This window comes from Catharus ustulatus, chromosome 1, assembly GCF_009819885.2.
Source record: "Catharus ustulatus isolate bCatUst1 chromosome 1, bCatUst1.pri.v2, whole genome shotgun sequence".
NCBI lineage: Eukaryota > Metazoa > Chordata > Aves > Passeriformes > Turdidae > Catharus > Catharus ustulatus.
In genome coordinates, this window is record NC_046221.1 from 37088551 (window position 1) to 37106958 (window position 18408).

The 18408-nt window shown below is 39.9% G+C and overlaps 1 protein-coding gene across 1 annotated transcript in view; it reads left to right on the plus strand.

Annotated features, from left to right (window-relative positions):
- PLCL2 (phospholipase C like 2) overlaps positions 1–18408 on the plus strand; it is a 122905-nt gene that overhangs the window by 76840 nt on the left and 27657 nt on the right. The window contains exon 4 of the mRNA XM_033066925.1: positions 4452–4655. Coding sequence (XP_032922816.1) covers positions 4452–4655 — 204 coding nt within the window. The remainder of the gene's footprint in view (positions 1–4451; positions 4656–18408) is intronic.

The window sequence follows — 18408 nt, forward strand, 5'->3', positions numbered from 1 at the left end:
GGGGCCGCCCCCGCGCGGGGCGGACGCGCCGGCATCGGGGCCGCCCCCGCGCGGGGCGGACCCGCCGGTATCGGGGCCTCCCCGCCGGCTTCGGGGCCGCCCCCGCGCGGGGCGGACCCGCCGGCTTCGGGGCCGCCCCCGCGCGGGGCGGACCCGCCGGTATCGGGGCCTCCCCGCCGGCTTCGGGGCCGCCCCCGCGCGGGGCGGACCCGCCGGCTTCGGGGCCACCCCCGCGCGGGGCCGGCCCGCCGACATTGGGACGGCTCCCTTGCGGGGGGTGTTAAAGCCGCAGGAATCGGATCGGCTGCTGCGCGGGGGGGGCGAAAGCCGCAGGGATCGGATCGGCTGCTGCGCGGGGGGGGGCGAAAGCCGCAGGGATCGGATCGGCTGCTGCGCGGGCGGGGCGAAAGCCCCCGGAAACACGGCGGCCGCCGCGCGGGGGGGGCGAAAGCCCCCGGAAACACGGCGGCCGCCGCGCGGGGGGGGCGAAAGCCCCCAGAATCACGGCGGTCGCCGCGCGGGCGGGGCGAAAGCCCCCGGAATCACGGCGGCCGCCGCGCGGGGGGGGGCGAAAGCCCCCGGAATCACGGCGGCCGCCGCGCGGGGGGGGCGAAAGCCCCCGGAATCACGGCGGTCGCCGCGCGGGCGGGGCGAAAGCCCCCGGAATCACGGCGGCCGCCGCGCGGGGGGGGCGAAAGCCCCCGGAATCACGGCGGCCGCCGCGCGGGGGGGGCGAAAGCCCCCGGAATCACGGCGGCCGCCGCGCGGGGGGGGGCGAAAGCCCCCGGAATCACGGCGGTCGCCGCACGGGCGGGGCGAAAGCCCCCAGAATCACGGCGGCCGCCGCGCGGGGGGGGCGAAAGCCCCCGGAAACACGGCGGCCGCCGCGCGGGGGGGGCGAAAGCCCCCGGAATCACGGCGGCCGCCGTGCGGGGGGGGGCGAAAACCCCCAGAAGCACGGCGGCCGCTGCGCGGGGGGGGCGAAAGCCCCCGGAATCACGGCGGCCGCCGCGCGGGGGGGGGCGAAAACCCCCAGAAGCACGGCGGCCGCCATGCGGAGAGGGGGAAAACCGCCAGAATCGGAGCGGCTGCCACGCGGGGAGGGGGCAAGCAGCTGGAATCGGGGCAGCGGCGGCACGGGGCAAGCCTGCCGGCATTGGGTCACCCGGAGCGCCAGGGAACTCCCGGAACAGCGGGGCCCTGGGGATGCTGCACGGAGCGGCGGTGGGCATAGCCCGGCCCTGCCGGGTACAGGCAGGCCCGGGAGCCAATGGCTGCCGGATTGAGGCGGGGCCTCGACCAGCAAGCGTGCGGGAGGAGCTGGGGGCGGAGCCTCGCTGCAAAAAAAACCCCGGTGCGCCTTATAGACCGGTGCGCCTTATCTGATCTACAAAGTTGCAAAATGTGCCGGCTCCCGGGGGGTGCGCCTTATAGTCCGGTGCGCCTTATGGTCGTGAAATTACTGTAGGTAGAAATGTGGGAAGAAAATACAACAGATACAAAAGGGAGACTTTAATGCTTATCTGAAACCTTACTTGTATGTCTAAGAATGTTTACCATAGTTTCCAGTTATGTTTTTTCTTTATTCCTAAATAGAAGGCAGTACTTTCAAGAAAGATCCATTTGCTTTCCATGATTCTTCCCAGTTATGTTCGAAATATATGCCATTAGCACCAAGGTATTAGAAGGCATCTTCTAGAAGAGGTTGTCCTACTTTAAATGTCATGTTAGTAAGCACATTGAATTTAAGGGAAAAGTGAATTCAGGGGAGGTGCTATGTTTTGTGGAGGCCAAGAGATCTCATTTCAAAATAAGTGTTACTTGGAGATTCCAGGTAAATAACCCCTTTTAGAAATGTATTAAAATAGAGTTGTAAAGTTACATTCCATTTAGTAAAACTTTTAACTATGAACTTCTGATAGAATACTAGCAGTGATCAACAAAATTAAGAGTTGTTATTTCAAATGGACTGACCTGTCAAATCCTCTTGGTGTTATACAATACTAGGGCAAAAGAGATTAAAAGAAATGTCTGAAACCTGATTCTGGATTTTAAAGGCACATCAGTGTATATAAATTTTCTTCATGAATAGTCTTATATTAAAGAGATTCTAATAGTAATACAATTTTAAAGCTAATTTTATATGAAAGAAGAAATTAGTACATCATTATGCAGCTTTTCCATTCCACTTGGTATATAAATTTGCTCTTTCAAAAGATAATTAAAAAAATACAAGAGTGATACTTTGACTCATGAATGTTTCAAATTACAAGCTGCATGTAAAATGAACTTTACCTGTAGTTAATTACTGAAGGGAAGAATTCTGTCATATGAAGAATACTGTAATTTTAAGATACTTTTCAAGGAAGAACTGACTTGAGGAAGCAGTGTAAACATAGAATTTTGCTACATTAAACTCGTGAATGTGCATGCTGCAGAATGCACACTATAATGATATAATTGAAAACAGACTCTACAGTGGAGTTTCTTTGAACATGAGATATTAAAAAGTATGTTATGTATTTTATTCTGTCAGTTTGAAAGATATGCTATCAACTAAATTTATCATTATCTCAAAATGCTATTGAGAAGATATTTTAGGCACATGAGGGAAGATTAGTTTCTCTTAACTTTGCTAGCAGATTATATAATGTGAGCCATTTAAACTATGTGTAACTAAGTTTTTACAGCTAATACAAGCAAACAAACCACTCAATTAAAATAAGTATCAGTTTATGTCAGGGAATGTGAAATTGTTTGATTTCTATATTACTGAAATTTTGTGTTATAAATTGTAATGATTTTTATGACCATTATATCCTCATAATATCCTCAGAAACCAGATTATAAAGGGGAAAGTTGGTTAGTTTGATTTTTTAAAAATGTAAGATGGAATAAGAGGGGGAAAAAAAGTGCAACAGAGAATTTAATAGTTTCTCTAAATCTGTATAAGAATAGCCTTTTTTGTTTCTTTTGCTCCTATATTACCATGGCAAAAGCTGATGTTATAACTGTTATGTATTAATCACTGCTAAAAATATGTGTGGTTGAATTGGATGTGATGTTACATGTTTAAGTTACTTAAAAGTATGAGGAATAGTCTCTGGATATAGAGTTGGAAGTCCAAAGACAAGAGTTACAGTAGTAGTACATATTTGTCCTGTCCTGCCTGTCATTAGCGAATATTTACAATCCCTGGGTCCTTGTTAATCTCTCTGTAAATGGTTATTCATAATGGCTTATCCATGGTACATATCTCAAGCAAAATCTGTTTGAATGGACTTCACAACATTTGTCTCTTGAACTGTGTAATTATTGTGTCATTGAAGTGTACATCAGTTGATAAAAGAAGTTTCTGTTTCCAGGACATTTGCTAAAAGTACACTCTGACTGGGTAGGTGCAATTTAGGGTTCGCATAATTTTGCATTACTATGCTGTACATGCATATTTGGAAGTCTGCTTTGGTATATTTTGTCTGATAAAGGGTCAGCAAAATATTTCAGATTTGATTCCTGTTTGAGTTAAGGTTGGCATTCTATCTTTCTAGGAGACATGCCCACAAATGAGTCTTACCATGCCAGCAAGATGGAAGGTGATTTGGATTAAAAAGAAAATTTGTGCCAGATACCCTGCCTGGTGCAACATGAGAGAAAGGAGCACGGAGCACATTTGTAACTTAAATATGCCACTCCAGACCTGCCATAGATCACCAGTTCCCAATTGGTATAAAAATCCTAAATTCTGGGAATGCCAGTGGCTACTTGGAGTCACAGTGTATTTCCAATGCTGTAAACTTTCTTCAAGTATAAACTTATAGCTTTATATTCTACTATACTGTATATAAAATATGACTGTAAGAAATCTTAGGGAAAGGTACAGAGTCAATGTTTGAGCTGATGTACCTTAAAAATGTCACTGAAGTGTGATTCTGTGATAGGAATACATCAGTAGTGGAGTGCTGGGTTTGTCAATCACACCAAATGGGAGCCCACAGATCCACAGCATGTCTGCATTGTAGTTCAGGTATGTTTAAAGTTACAAATGTGCTGAATTCCTACTTGCTTCATTTTACTCAATTGGCATCTAATTTTTTTTTCTCTTGATGGCATTTAAAAAATATCTTTAATTTTTTCAAAATATATAACCACTATGTTTTAGAATCTGTTATTTGCATAGTTAATTTTAGCCATGATAGAGAGGAGATATATATATGTTCTAAATGTATGTTTTTTTCTGTGGCATTTACTATGTTACTTGAATTTTTACCATTTTTGTAAAATATATGTGTAATATTGATTGGTTTCAAAAATGCCAGTTCTTCAAGGAAAAGCTGGTAATTGTAGCTCAACACTGTAGCACAAGTATAACAGTAAAGTATTTTATCCTGAAATAACAAGACTTTAAGTTTCATATTTAACTGTAAAGGAAACTCTTTCTTTCCTTTTTGCAGAATGCAGTAGTTTCATTCAAAGAATTATGTGGCCTCTCTCCTGTAGCAAATCTCATGCAGTGCATTTTGGCAGTGTCTATGCACTTGGTTGGTCCTGATAATACACCCTTGGTAGTAGTGAATCTCAGTGATCAGTATCCAACTATGGAGCTACAAGGGATTGTTCCAGAGGTCTTGAAAAAGATTGTAACAGCATATGAAATGGTGAGTAGTTTTTTGTGCTTGTCCTATATTGTCTGTTTGAAAGAGTTTTTAAATATATATGTAATATACTGTACCATGCCGGCTTTAAAAGCACAGTAATTTCACAAGTATAAGGTGCTCCGGAGTATAAGGTGAGGATCTGTGCACAACAAAATAAAGAATTAGTAACAGAATCGTGATCGCGGTGTTTACTGGCTCGGCTCGGGGCCAGGCGGGCTCGGCTCGTCTCAGGGCTGCTGTGGGCTCGCACTTCCAGGTTGGCAAATTTCCGAACTTTTGTCCCTATATAAGGCGCTCCGGGGTATAAGGCGCACTTCTGGGTTTGGACCAAAATTTTAGTCAAAAGGGTGCACCTTATAGTTGTGAAATTACTGTGATTTTAACCTGTGACTTCCTATTCCATGCTTCATTACTTGTGCTTGAAAGTTATTCCCGTGAAAGTACAGCAGTTGGTAGTGTTTTCATACAGAGTAAAACATAGAGATTATTAATATACTGCATGCAAATATATATACACTTCAGAAGGTAAAGTGGTTATAACCAAGAGGATTTAACATGAAGAAGAGGATGTATTGATTCACCTGTTTTTCAGTATTTTGAAACTTACTGTATGTCTATAAACCTCTTACTACTTTGCATTTTTCACTTTGTGGACTCTGGTTTATTTTGGCTTTGACTCAACATAGAATACAAAAATGTCAGGTACTGCTTTTAGGTATTGTAGTTTTATAAGCACCTTGGTGTGTACAGTTGTACACGTGCTCTTTTATTTTTCTTTTCTCTATCTTTCTTACAGATGTAATTGAATTAGCCATTTTTACACATGTAAGCAGCTGTAATGTTAACTTCAGACATTATGTTTCAGTAAATACATAAGTAGTGTCTTTAGAGATGGAAATTAAACATGTTGCAAGAAAAAAGGAAAGACGAACTAATACACCAATAAATACTGATTTACATCTGTTTTGCATCAATTTGAAATGTGGAAAAAAGATCCAGAACGGTGTGATTTGAAATGTCCTCCTTACTTCCACTAAAGTAATCTGGCAGAGTGTAATTGATTATTTATTCATTTATTTAATGCTTTCTTTCACGTGATGATAATTTTGCAATAATTTTGTGCGCTATAATGAAAAATCTCACCTGGCAGCATCAAGTCACTTACCAGAAAAGAATATGGAGAAAAAATTAACCAGTAGCCTAGTTTCATATGTAAACTGCTTTCTAAGGAAAAAGTAGCTTTAGAATTATGCTATACCAAAGTCAAAAACCCACTAATTGATAATTACCAATTTAGTTGGAGTTTCTGTAGTTCAGTGGTGCCATAAATAGGACAAAATCTGGTTGGAATGATAGCACAGCTACAAGAAGATAGTGTGTATCCTCTTAGTGGTAGCTTACAGGATATCACTATAATTAGGATGTAAACGAGCTTGACTGTTGGGATTACAGCTGCAACACATAAAGATCTTGATGGAGATGTCTCTACCTGCAGTTTGTTCTGATGTGATGTTGCTTGTTAGTTATTAAGCTATTCTAGGTACAGTAATTTCATGATTACAAGCCGCATGGACTATAAGCCGCATCTCTGGGTGTTGGCAAACATTTCGTTCTTTGTCATAAATAAGCTGCACCCAATTATAAGCTGCTCTGTCAAATAGTAACAGAATTGCGGCATGGTGGGGTTTACTGGCTCGGCTTGGGCTGTGAGAGCTCGGGGTTGCTGGGGCTCGATGGGGCCAGGTGGCCCAGCTCGGCACTGCTGCTCAGCGGGGCCGCTCGGGGCTGGCCGCCGCCGTCGTTGGGCTTGCTCGCCCCGGCCCAGTGCTGCGCCGAAGTGGCAGGGGGAGCACAGAGCCTGCCAGCACCCATGGCGGTGGTGGGAGGAGGGGATGGAGCCCGCTGGCACCCACGGCAGCAGCGGCAGGAGGGGAAGGAGCCCGCTGGCATCCACGGCGGCGGTGACAGGAGGGGACAGGAACCGCTTGCCTCCCTCCCGGGCCGGGGGACCAGCAGGAGGGGGCACCCCGTCTCTCCCCCGGGCTACTCTGTCTGAAGGAGGCAGTCCCCCGCCTTCCCCACCCCCCACGTTGCCTGCACAGAGCCAGCTCCACCTGCGGCGCAACAGAGTAACCAATGCGTAACAATCGGGTAAAGCCGGGTTTTACTGGCAGGTTGCTCGACTCGGCGCCTCAGTTTGCACTTCCAGGGTTGAAAATGTCAGAAAATTATTCACATATTAGCTGCTCCTGAGTGTAAGCCGCATTTCTGGTGTGGGAGCAAAATTTTAGTCAAAACGGTGCGGCTTGTAATCGTGAAATTACTGTACTTAAAATCTTAGTTCTAAATCTGGAATAAATTTTTTGTTTGAATATCACTTAGACAAAGGTGACTCGTGACTCCAGAAATCTTTGCAATCTAAGTTTGGTTTGCTCTCTGTCTCTCACATATGTTTTTCCCCACACACATCTTATACTCTATACATGATTTGAATGTTTCTGTACTTGAGAAATCTATACTTTACTTGTACTTGTAAAAAACAGAAGATTTTTTTTACTGGCAAAAAACCCTCCATTTTTCCATCTTCTTTTCCCTAAAATATAAATGCTCAATTTCAGACAAAGAGTATGATGTTGCTTCTCGCTCTAAATAGTATTGAAGATAAGTAAATTCAAGATTATTTTAATCAAATGAAGGTTATAAGTTAAAATAATGAGATGCATTTCAATTTGTGACATTTGGGTTTTGCCAATACTCCTTTCAGTTTGACAGAAGATTTTAGGCAATTAAAATCTGTAGGCTATGCTGGAAAATGAAATCAGCCATGGGAGACATATTTCCATGCTCTTATTTCTGAAAGCACATTGTGAAACAGTGGGAGACATCTATATCACCCTTTCCACAAAGAGAGAAAAAGAAATGTGACACTGTTTTAGTTCATATGTTGGTATTTGCTATAATGGCAGATATGTAGAGTCTGACATTTTTTGGGGGGGTTGTATGATTTTGGTGTACATTAATATAATGAATCCTCAAAAGGACAAATCTTACCTCATTAGTTTTGACTTGGGGATATTTTTATCACAATTAATTAATACGTGGGTGTGAAATTCTATTTAATAATGAGAGTTCTTTATCCCAAATTGAGAAGGGGTGGATGTACTATCAAAGCAATGATTACCTACTTGTCTTACTTTCTGCTGGCTTAGGGCCTCAATACAGGTCAGAATTATGTAACTGTGTGCTTCCAGTGTGTCAAGTACTGTATGAAATCATGTGGATAAAAAAGAGTCCAATGTTTATGAAACAAACCTTGATCCATATCATAAATACATGCATAGACTGTCACTACCTTGTGTGTCCTCTCAATGAGGCATGTGTAATGGCGTTCTCAAAGTGTGATTGTTCCAGGTTTATGGTATTTTTAGCTAATGAAGGGATTCTTATGTGCCAGAAATACTCTCTTTTCTATAAAATGATAATAAATGTAGAAAGTAATGTTCAAGATTTTAATTATTCAGAATTTGTTTACATTGGGAGTGCTTGAAGGACTCGTTGCGCTGTCAGTTGAGAAAGGATGCAAGACCTTAACATCAGGACAGTCAGTCCACCTTGAAATAATTGCAAATAAGTGCAATACTGCAGGGGCACATGGAAAGGAAAGAGTATTTTCAGTGTAGCATGAGATTTTTTTAAAGAAACAAGGAGGTAAATGATAATAAAATAGTGTATCAGTAGATACTTGGGGTTTTTTTCTTTAAACAAATAGCACATAATGCTTTCTTAAATTGTCTACATTCACTGCTATATTAATGGAGGAGCTGTTAAGTGATCAACACTAGGTACTAGTCATGGGTTAAAAACCCTCCCATCCATGTTATAGGAACTGGAGTATCTTTTCAGGATAATAAAAATCAAATATAGCTAAGAATTTTTGAGAAAGGCAAAAGTTTAAGATGAACATTTTTCTTTAGCTTCTCCATGCTCCTGAGTATTTTTCACCCTGCCATCTTTTCACTGTTTAACAATGTTTTATTTTTCCCTCTTGTTCATGAACTTCAGCTTCCTTTATGTGATACTTCAGCATGCACTCTCTTGGTGTCATCACACCCATCACTGATCAGTGCTGCAGACTGAAGCTTGGAGTTAAGGCAAGTGCCTCTTCCACACCATTGCATGTTTTTTTAAATGTCTTTTAACCATTAAGATAAACCGTAAGTGAACCTTAAAAGTTATACTATGGCAAGTGAAAAAAAGTCTGCAGCATTATTCAGTGATGAGTATAATAGCACTGCAAAGAGATGCTAGAGGACCATAGAAATAAAGCCAGATCCTGCTGAGAGCTTGACTGTCTCTGCCCTTAGTGGAGGATGAAGTGTCCCATCTGCTGAGGATCAGGTTTTCTGAACTTGAGAAGCTGGCATTTACTTTTAAGAGAAAAACTAACACAGAACAGGCAGATAACTGTACCTGTGTGAAAAAGAAGTGCTGCTATAGTAATTAGGATGTTATTAAATCCTAATTAGATAATGCTGCTAGTTCCTTTTTTTCCCCCCCAGTTTCTGGGGATGGTTTTTAATTTTATTTTTTAAATTTTGAGGTGATTTTGTAATTCAGAATGTCTACAGAATGCAGTATAGATCTGTATTTAATTTAAATGAAATCAATAGATTGTGTATATACACCCTAGGGATGACTTGAAAGCAGGTCTGTGTTTATTGGTGGGGGGGTTGTAAGAAAATGAAAATGAGAGATATTAAAATAGAGTGACGCTATTAAATTGAAAAACAACATGTCATTGGGGATGAGCAGTGCTGTAGAAAGCTTAAATCCAGTTACCTCACTTTAGGCTCTTTCCAGCTACTGACTCAGTACAGCAGCTTGCAGGTGCGATCATGCAGAAGTTAACTTCATGTTACAGAGATGGAAATTTCAGCAATGACATAAACTAAATAAGTTAGCCTGTATTTTGAACATGGACATGAACACGTCATTCCCATTGGAAAGCAGATAGTTTGATACTGTACCTGGTGGAGTTACTGACTGGACTGATACTGTTAGGGTTTATTAAAAGCCTATGTGAAAAGGTCTGATTGTCAAGGTTTTGGTAAAATGTTAGTAGTCCTCTCATACTTCAGCTACGGCTCAAAATCGTAAATATTCTTCACTTTTAAAACTCTTCTTGATATTAATATAGATTAATTCAGTGGAGCACTTCTTTATTGGGCATGTTGGATTGAACCTCATAATTCTGAAGGAAGCAAAGGGTATATCCACTCTCTCCTTCACAGGGCCTAAGAAAGTGATTAGCAGATCTGTTTTGAGTTACACTTAGCTCATAAAATCTGTATTAATTACCTCTTGTTGGTGTAGGTACTTGGTTATGATTACTGTGCAAATATGATAAGGAGGATTACAGTCATCATGCTGTGATTATAGATTTGTGTCTTGAGAGAACAAGCAGAGCAAGACTTTTCTATTTCAGCTTGGCCTATTGTGACACTGCTAATGTGTCAGAGTTATTCAGCTGAGAAACCTTTGTTCCCCAAATTACCCTTTGAGGTTGCAAACTTCTGGGGCAACCAAAAAATTCTGCATCCAGCACTGGTAATTCACCCCTTAAACTGAGTGAATATGCTGCTTCAAGTCGTGCACAGGCCTAAATATTCAGTTTCTGATTGTGTCAGAGGAGGCTGAGTTCAATGACACCAAATCTCCTGCAGTAGAACTCAATCTTTGGATATCACATGATTTTAAATCACATGATAACATCTACTCATCACTTGAATTGTGCACTTAAGAAAATTCAGATTTGTCCATGTAGTGTCTTTCCTGAGGAATATGTGACTGGCATAGTCCATGAAAGCTGTGTTCTGAGTATGTTGTTCTTGAGCTCATGACTTTGAAGTCGAGCTCCATGGGCGCTCCATGTTACAATTTACCTCTTAGCATTATCTTACTTATGAAGAAGAGAACTTAATGCTTCACACAGAAGATTGAAAAGCTGTTATTCCTTGCTTTTGTACTTGAGAGCATAACTACATGAAACAAAACAAAAAGATAAAAAAAGTAGTGAAAAGAGCAGACATCACAGACACTAAAGGTGCTGCCTGGGGAGTTTGAAGTAAATATGTGCCACTTACTGAAAATCGCTTGGAGAGAACAAAATGAGGGAGGTTCTTATGAAAAGAAGGCATCTTCCAAATAGCTGAAGTTATGTGTGGATGGGGAAGACAGGATGCATATTTAACCCTGCCATGGTTAAATAAGAAATTGAAGAAAACTGACAGTGAAGAATTAAAATTTTTCTGCACAAACTTAAAAATAACAGAAACCTCTTTTCTGAAAAAGCAGAAACAGAAGTCAGTCAAAGATTATCTAAGATCACTAGCTGATCAATGCTTAAAAGAAAGCCCCAGCTAAAGAGGCAAAGACTCAATACTTAATTAGTTTTTGCATTCATATACCTGTAGAGATTGAGGTTTCACATGAAAGGCTTCTTTATAAAAGACTGATTGGAGAATTCATCTCTAAGTGAAATGCTGACAGAAGATGTTACACAGGAGAGCAAAAGACTGGGAAAATAATATACCAGAAAGATGAGATGCTCATTTAAGAACTCTGAAAGATCTCAAGAGTTGATTTATCAAACTGCTAATTGTTGTGTGTATTCTTTCACTTGAAACCGACTATCAAAGTTGTTAGTGTGGTACCAGTGTTTTAAGAGATTTCCAGGGAAGATGATGAAATTACAGATCAGACAGGTTGACATCTGTACTGTGGAAATGGGTAGAAACTGTTTTGAAGAAGAAAATTAGAGGAAACGTGGAGAAATGTGTCATGTTGGGGAAGAGTTAATGCGACTTTTATAAAATGAAGGACTCATTAATCCCTTGCAGTTCTTTGATGTCAAAAAGCATATAGACACAGCAGATCAGTTTGGTTAGATTTTCCAAAGCATCTGACAAAGTTAGCTTTCAAATACTCATATTAAAATAAAGTTGACATTAAATTTTTAGACTTTTAAAGTTATTAGATCTTTTCTGGATAGCTAAAGTGACTATTGGACTTGACCTTGTGCTCCAGCAGGAAAAGAACTGTTAAAGACAGTTACTTGTGTTGATTTTTGCATTGAGTGTGTGTTTTTCCAGTAAGTTGATTAGAGATAGTAGATATAACTCCTGAAATTTTGATCTAGCTGAAGTAGCTAAGCACTCTGGAAGCTGTATGAATTAATGCTGCCCCCAGATTTGCAAAGATCATCAAGGTGTGAGATATGTAGCTGCTTAGACTTTCAACAACTTTCTCAGTCTTAGTGGTAGATTGTTATAACACGTGTTAAAACAGTAAATTTCAGAGTTTGCAACACAAATGCAGTATTTAAATTGTGATAACACAGTTTCTCACTGTTTCCATGATAGCCTCTGGCTTTCTACAGTATTGCTTATTTTCATTATCAGTCTCTGCAGAATAGAACTGTCTTCATTTAAGAAATAAATAGATATAGTTTGGTGGTTGGAGATCTAAGGGAAAACATACATAATTCATTACAATTTAATATTGCGAATAGCTCAGGTAATGGTTTTTGCCATGTTTAATAAATTATAGTAATTGTAGTTCCTGGTTTTTGAGTTGAATTGAAATACTTACTGATTGTATAGCTGTTAGTCTGTCACAAAAACTGAAAACAATGCATTCATGAAAAATATAGTGAATAGCTCGGACAGTTTCTTCAGACAGAGTTGTGCTGCTTATTATCAGTTTTTATTTTCCTGTTTTATAACAGCATGAAGCTTGTAATTATGCTTCCAAAAACAGAGCTGCAGATGATAACCTCAACTTATGCGGAGCTTTTTCAGTCCACAAAGCAAATGTCTAATTTTGGATACGCAAGACTCCATTGCCAAATATTGTAAAGTATGAGCTGTTTTGCATTGATTGAAGAGCTCTGATAATGACAATTTAATGCTTCTGTGAAGTCAAGATTTCTGCATTTCTTGTTGAGAGCATGAACTGCAAAGCTTTTTGTATCCTCTCACTAATCCCATTATGGCTAATGGCTGACTCACAGTATTCATAAGAGCATAAAATAGTACGGCTACTTAGGAAGAAGAGATTGTGTAGCTTTCTGTCCAGTTTTAATGTAGTCCAATGAAATGTTTATGGAAGAACATAAAAATAGATCAGATGCATAGCAACTTCTCATATGTATTCCATATTTCCAATAGCAGTTCTCTTTCTCAACAAATTTTAAATTTAGTGTTTGTCTTTTTGATGCCATTTGTGTGGAAAAAATTGTGGCTATTAGAACTGCTACTGATAGTTCTCATTTCAGAAATAACCTATTAACTACCTATTAATTTTTTTGTACACAATAGACTTTTGCTTCTTATACAGATAGAGGCTATTTTCATTTCATACTCGTCTTTACTTATTGTCCCTTTTCACGCATTTTTTCATTCCATCAGCTTTAGTTTTAAAATTATGAAAATTATTTTTCTGCAAAAACCAGATTATCAGGAAAGTGAAAAGAAGTGACTGTTGGATTTGAAAGTGTTTATTGTCCTTGGGTGCATAGTTTGGAAAAGAGCTGCTGATTATTATATTTACTCTGTCTTCAATCTAGTCTTTCTCATATACTTGACTCGTGAGGAATTGAGAACAAATAGAAGTCTCTTTAATGGAGAACCTGTGGACCTTTATGGAAGTTTGTTCCTTTGGTAAATTTTCTTAAACTGGGGAAAATAATTCATTTTGGGATACTGCAGAATTAAGAACTCTTTATGTCCTGTTTTTTCTCAGGCCTACAAGAATTGGTTTTGGTAAGTGGATTTCATATCTTTTGGTCCTGCAATTACATAATCTTGTCTTGCTTCTTTCTGAAGAAAAAAAAAGACTTTTTCTATGTATGTCTTTTCTAGAATAGAAAACATTTCAAAAAGAGATGAGAGAGGAAAAGTAGGCTGAAAAAGTTAAACCATGAGTCTGTTACCATGTTTTTCCCACTAAAATGGATAAACTGCCACTGTCAGGTACAGCATTATATTTTTATCATAATGTGGTAGTGAATTCAGTAAGCATAATGGAAATTTCATCAGCTTTTTTTTTCCTTTTTTTTTTTTGAAGAAGACAGTGGTTCAAAGTCTATAGAGAAACATAGTACTTGATTATATCATAACATAAGTTGTGCTTGAGAGAAGTGATCCTTGCCCTCTGTTCAGTGCTGCTGAGGCCACACCTGCAGTGCTGTGTCCAGTCCTGGGTTCCCCAAGGGAGGCATGCATCTGTTGAAGAGTCAAACAAAGGGACGCTAAGGTGATGGAGCATCTCTCCTACACAGAAAGGCTGGGAGAGCTGGGACTGTTTAGTCTGGAGAAAAGAAGGCTGAGTGGGATCTCATCAATGTATATAAATGCCTGAGGAGAGGTGCAAAGAGGCCAGAGGTGGGCTATTTTCATCAGTGCCCAGTGACAGGCGAAAAGGCGTGAAATGAAAAACAGGAGGCTCTGTTAGAACATCAGGTAACACTTTTTGACTGTAAGGGTGACTGGGCATGGGAACAGGTTGCCCAGAGTGACTGTGGAGTCTCCAGCTGTGGAGATACTCAAAAACCATCTGGACATGGCCCTGGGCAGCCAGCCATGGTAAGTGGCCCTGCATGAGCAAGGGGATTTGGACCAGATGACCTCCTGAGGTCCCTTCTAATTTCAGTGACTCCGTACTTCTGTGCTAAACTTACTTTCTTGCATAGTTGAAGAAATATTTTCTAATTTAGACAATAAATTTACTAAAAAACTTACCGTTTTGACGGAAATTTGGTTTGACATGATGAGTCCTCTGTGTGTAAGGAAGTAGCAGTTAGCAGCTTAATTTTCTTACCTTGGTACTTCAGATTGTATTTGGATGGGAGAAAAATCAGCTTTTGTTTCTAGAACTTTGAACTTTCTGTGCAAAACCACGCCTGATTTTTATCTATAGTGAAGTTATTATTGATTGTTGTCTTGAGCCAGAAAGCTTCATTTGACTGGAAATGTCAACTTTACTAAAATACTTTTATACATAGAGTCATTTAGGTTGGAGATCATCTAACCCTGACTCCTTGCTCAAAGCAGTATCAGACAGAGCAGGTTGTCCAAGGCTGTGTCTAGTTGGCTGTTTAATATCGCTGAGGGTGGAGACTCCACAGTAAATCTGGGAAACCTCTTCCAGTGTTTGACCACCCGAGATTCCCTCTGAGCCTTCTCTGCTCCAGGCTACCAGTCCCAGCCCTCTCAACCTCTCATATAAAAGATGCTCCAGTTCCTTAAATCTCTGTGGCTTTGGTCTGGACACAAGGTAGTCCATATATTTATTGTACTGAAAACCCCAAACTGGGATAAATGTTCCAACTGTGGCCTCACAAGAAAGAGATTGGAAAAACTCAGCGTGGGTTTACAAAAGGGAAATCAGGCTGAGCCAACCTGTCGCCTTCTACAACAAGGTGACAGTCTTGGCAGAGCAGAGGAAAGCCGTGAATGTTTTTTCCTTGGTAGAAGTCAACTTGTGTTGTTTATGGTGGCCCAATTAGAAGTTGGATGTTTCAGAATTTTTTCAGTGTGGTGACCACATTGTTAGAACTATTCATTTGAGTTGTGAGGTTTGCAGTCTGATTTTACAGTAGTTTCCTTTCTTATTTGCTATTACAACATTCTTCTCCAGCAGCACATACAGTTTAAAACAACTCCTTTTGCAGCTGCAGAGCAAGCTGACCATGGCAGTTGTCATGAAAGGACTAAGAATAGCTCTTCTGCTTGTTCCAGTGCCACAACAAAGATGCCTTCTGGTGCATTGACATTGAATACTGGACTGCTTGGATACAATTTATACAGACATTCAATTAGATAATGTTTTGTTTGCGTTCCTGCTACCTATAATGATTCTTAAGGGCAAAGAGTTTATAAGGAGTCCCTACCAGAGTTCCTTTCCTTGCTGTTACTGCTTGGGGCAATGGTAGGCAGCTTCTGATTCTCACTCTATAACACATCATTTGAAATGGTGCAGATGCTACTAGCAGTTTGGGATACCCTGTGTTTGGTTTCCTACTTTTGTGAAGGGCTCTTTGCTATTGGTACCATCCTGTGCTTAATAAAATGTCTGGAAAATGCAAATTACATGTTTATTACTGCTGTTAAGAACTCCAGTTTGGCTTCTGGGTACTAAAGATACATACATTTATTAGAAATGTAGTTTCTGTAGTTTGTGATTTCAGAAATATATCTAATATTCAGAGGTTTCGATGAAAGTAGAGTGGGAGCACCATTTTAATGAAGATTTGATTTATACCTACTGTAAGTATGGTTTCAGTTTTACTGTTGGAATGTAGGTCTAACAGTATTGGCAACACATTTACAGATTTTGAAATCTAAATGTGTGGTGTGCTTTTCTTGCTAAAAATAATGTTCATCCTTGGTGTTGCAACTCTGTCAGTGAAGGTGTTTTTTCTCACTGAGTTTCATTAGCCGGACACAGTTTATAATTGGTGGATTTTTCCATTTTAAAATGCAGCTGATGTCTCTCTGTGTGCTACCAACCAGTTCCACATGCAGAGGATTGGGTAAATCCTGGGGTTTTTGAAAGATTTCTTTCCCAAGGCCTATGTTAAATGTGATAGTTAAAATATTTACAGTTGAGTTCAGTTACATATTTTCCACAAGTTGAAGGCATAAACAGAATTTTTTATCTTCTACCAGAAGACCTGTCTGTGTGAGCCTAGTAGAAATAGATCTTGTTCAAATTCATCTGAAATTAAATAAATGGCTTCAAATACATGCATGTGTACATATGTGTGAGCACTTGCATTGATCTTCATGGTGTGAGTTCGTAGCACGTAATTCTTTCATAAAATAACCAATCAGACAACAAATTTTGAAATGTAAAAAAAACTAAAAGCGTAGTCTAGATGTTTATATATTTAAGTAACTATCTTAATGAGAGAGTTCTGCTTTACTGAGAAGGAGGATAGATTTTAATCAGTATATGAGTTTTTAATTTGGTTTGTGAGGACAGCATCACTTAAGTGATGAACTGTTGACAATGCAGTTCCATCAGATTGAAGCAACAATTGTGATTTCTAACCATCATCACTGGCTTTTTAAGGTAGGAACAATATATATAATAATACAGGTCTCCAGTCATCATTGAGAATACTGGACTAATCTGGACTAATTCTGGACTAATCTGGACTTTAGTGTTTATTTCTTAATAACAGTTTAATTTAAAAAATACATTTCTTGACATTTGTCCATTTGTTAGAATAACTAGGTAAAATGCTTGCATGATTTAAGCAACAGAGTTTGGAAAATATAACAAATCAATCAAACTGTCAGCCTGGCCTCTGTATAAATGTGATGACTTCAAGGCACATAAAGCAGACCATTCAGCATTTCCTATTTCCACTGACCAACCAGAAAAATAGGATAGTCCAGTCTGTAATGAGTACCTGATAACTTCTCTGGTCATGCTAAGATTGGGGTGTGGTGGTGGGCTGGGAATTGAAAGGAGAGTTGAAGCAATTTCAGTATTATATAAGTTCTGTATTTAAAATACATTTTTGGCTATTTTTAATCTTTGCTTCCTGAAAAAAAAGCAACCTAGGTTAGAAATGTGAATCAATACTGTAAAAGGCTTGCTAGAAAATATAGCGTGCTAAACTTCATGTAGCGTGCTCTTTTCTTGAAAACAGGTGGGTAATTTGCAGTACATTTTAGATGATCAGGTGGTAATCATCTGGTTGTTCCTATTGCATTTGCTTCCATTTCTCTTTCCAGATTTGTCACTGATAATATTCTAGAAGTTGGATGTGCTTAGAAAATACCTGCTTATTGATTGGCTTGTACAATGTAGACTAGTTTAGTGTAGAGCAGATTCTACCTGGTCTTTCTCCTCAATTTCCTCCACTAATTATCCTTGAGATTTTCATGTCTTACTCTCCTGCAGACATAGTGTTTTTCACACTGAAGCTCCTGCTTACTTATCATTTTCTATTTCACTTTTATGTCAATCACACCATACATACCAGTATAACTTGGATTAGGCTAATTTTCTGTTTCAATATAGCCATTTTTCCACAGTTTTTCCATATGCTATGTCTACCAAAAGTCTTTCAGTCTCTGTGAATGTCTACATGAGGGTTTTCATGAGGCTATAATTTTGTCTTGAACGCTCGAAAGAATTCATATATTCAAACACTCCATGAGAGTAATTTAACAAATAGCTGAATACATACTAAAATGTGACTGTGTGGTGAAGAGCAATGTAAGAATAAAATTATAATGAACTAATACTATTACTTTATTAATCAAGCACAACTAGAAGGTGACACCTACTCATGCACACAGGATACTGCTTCACTGTTTTCTTAGGGAAGGTCATTTGAAGATTGGGGTGTTCTGTAATACTGATTGAATGGTAGTAGCAGTCAACCCCTGAATTATTGCTAGCTCAGCCAGTTCTGCTCGGCAGTGCTGTTAATCTTAAACACCGCTTTGTATATGTTTTAGAGACCAAAGATAATGAAAGTAACTGTTACTGGTCTTGATAATATAAAAGTGGATATTAGAATAATTTCTGCCACATTAAATGCATTGCCATTTTTCTTCAGAAGTTGCAAAGAGGGCATTCCTTTTGATCTTAGGGTATTTAGCAGCTTTCCGTACTGGAACTGTGAAATAAGAAATTGGCATGTTATTATGAATTTTTCAGTGTTAGCCTGACC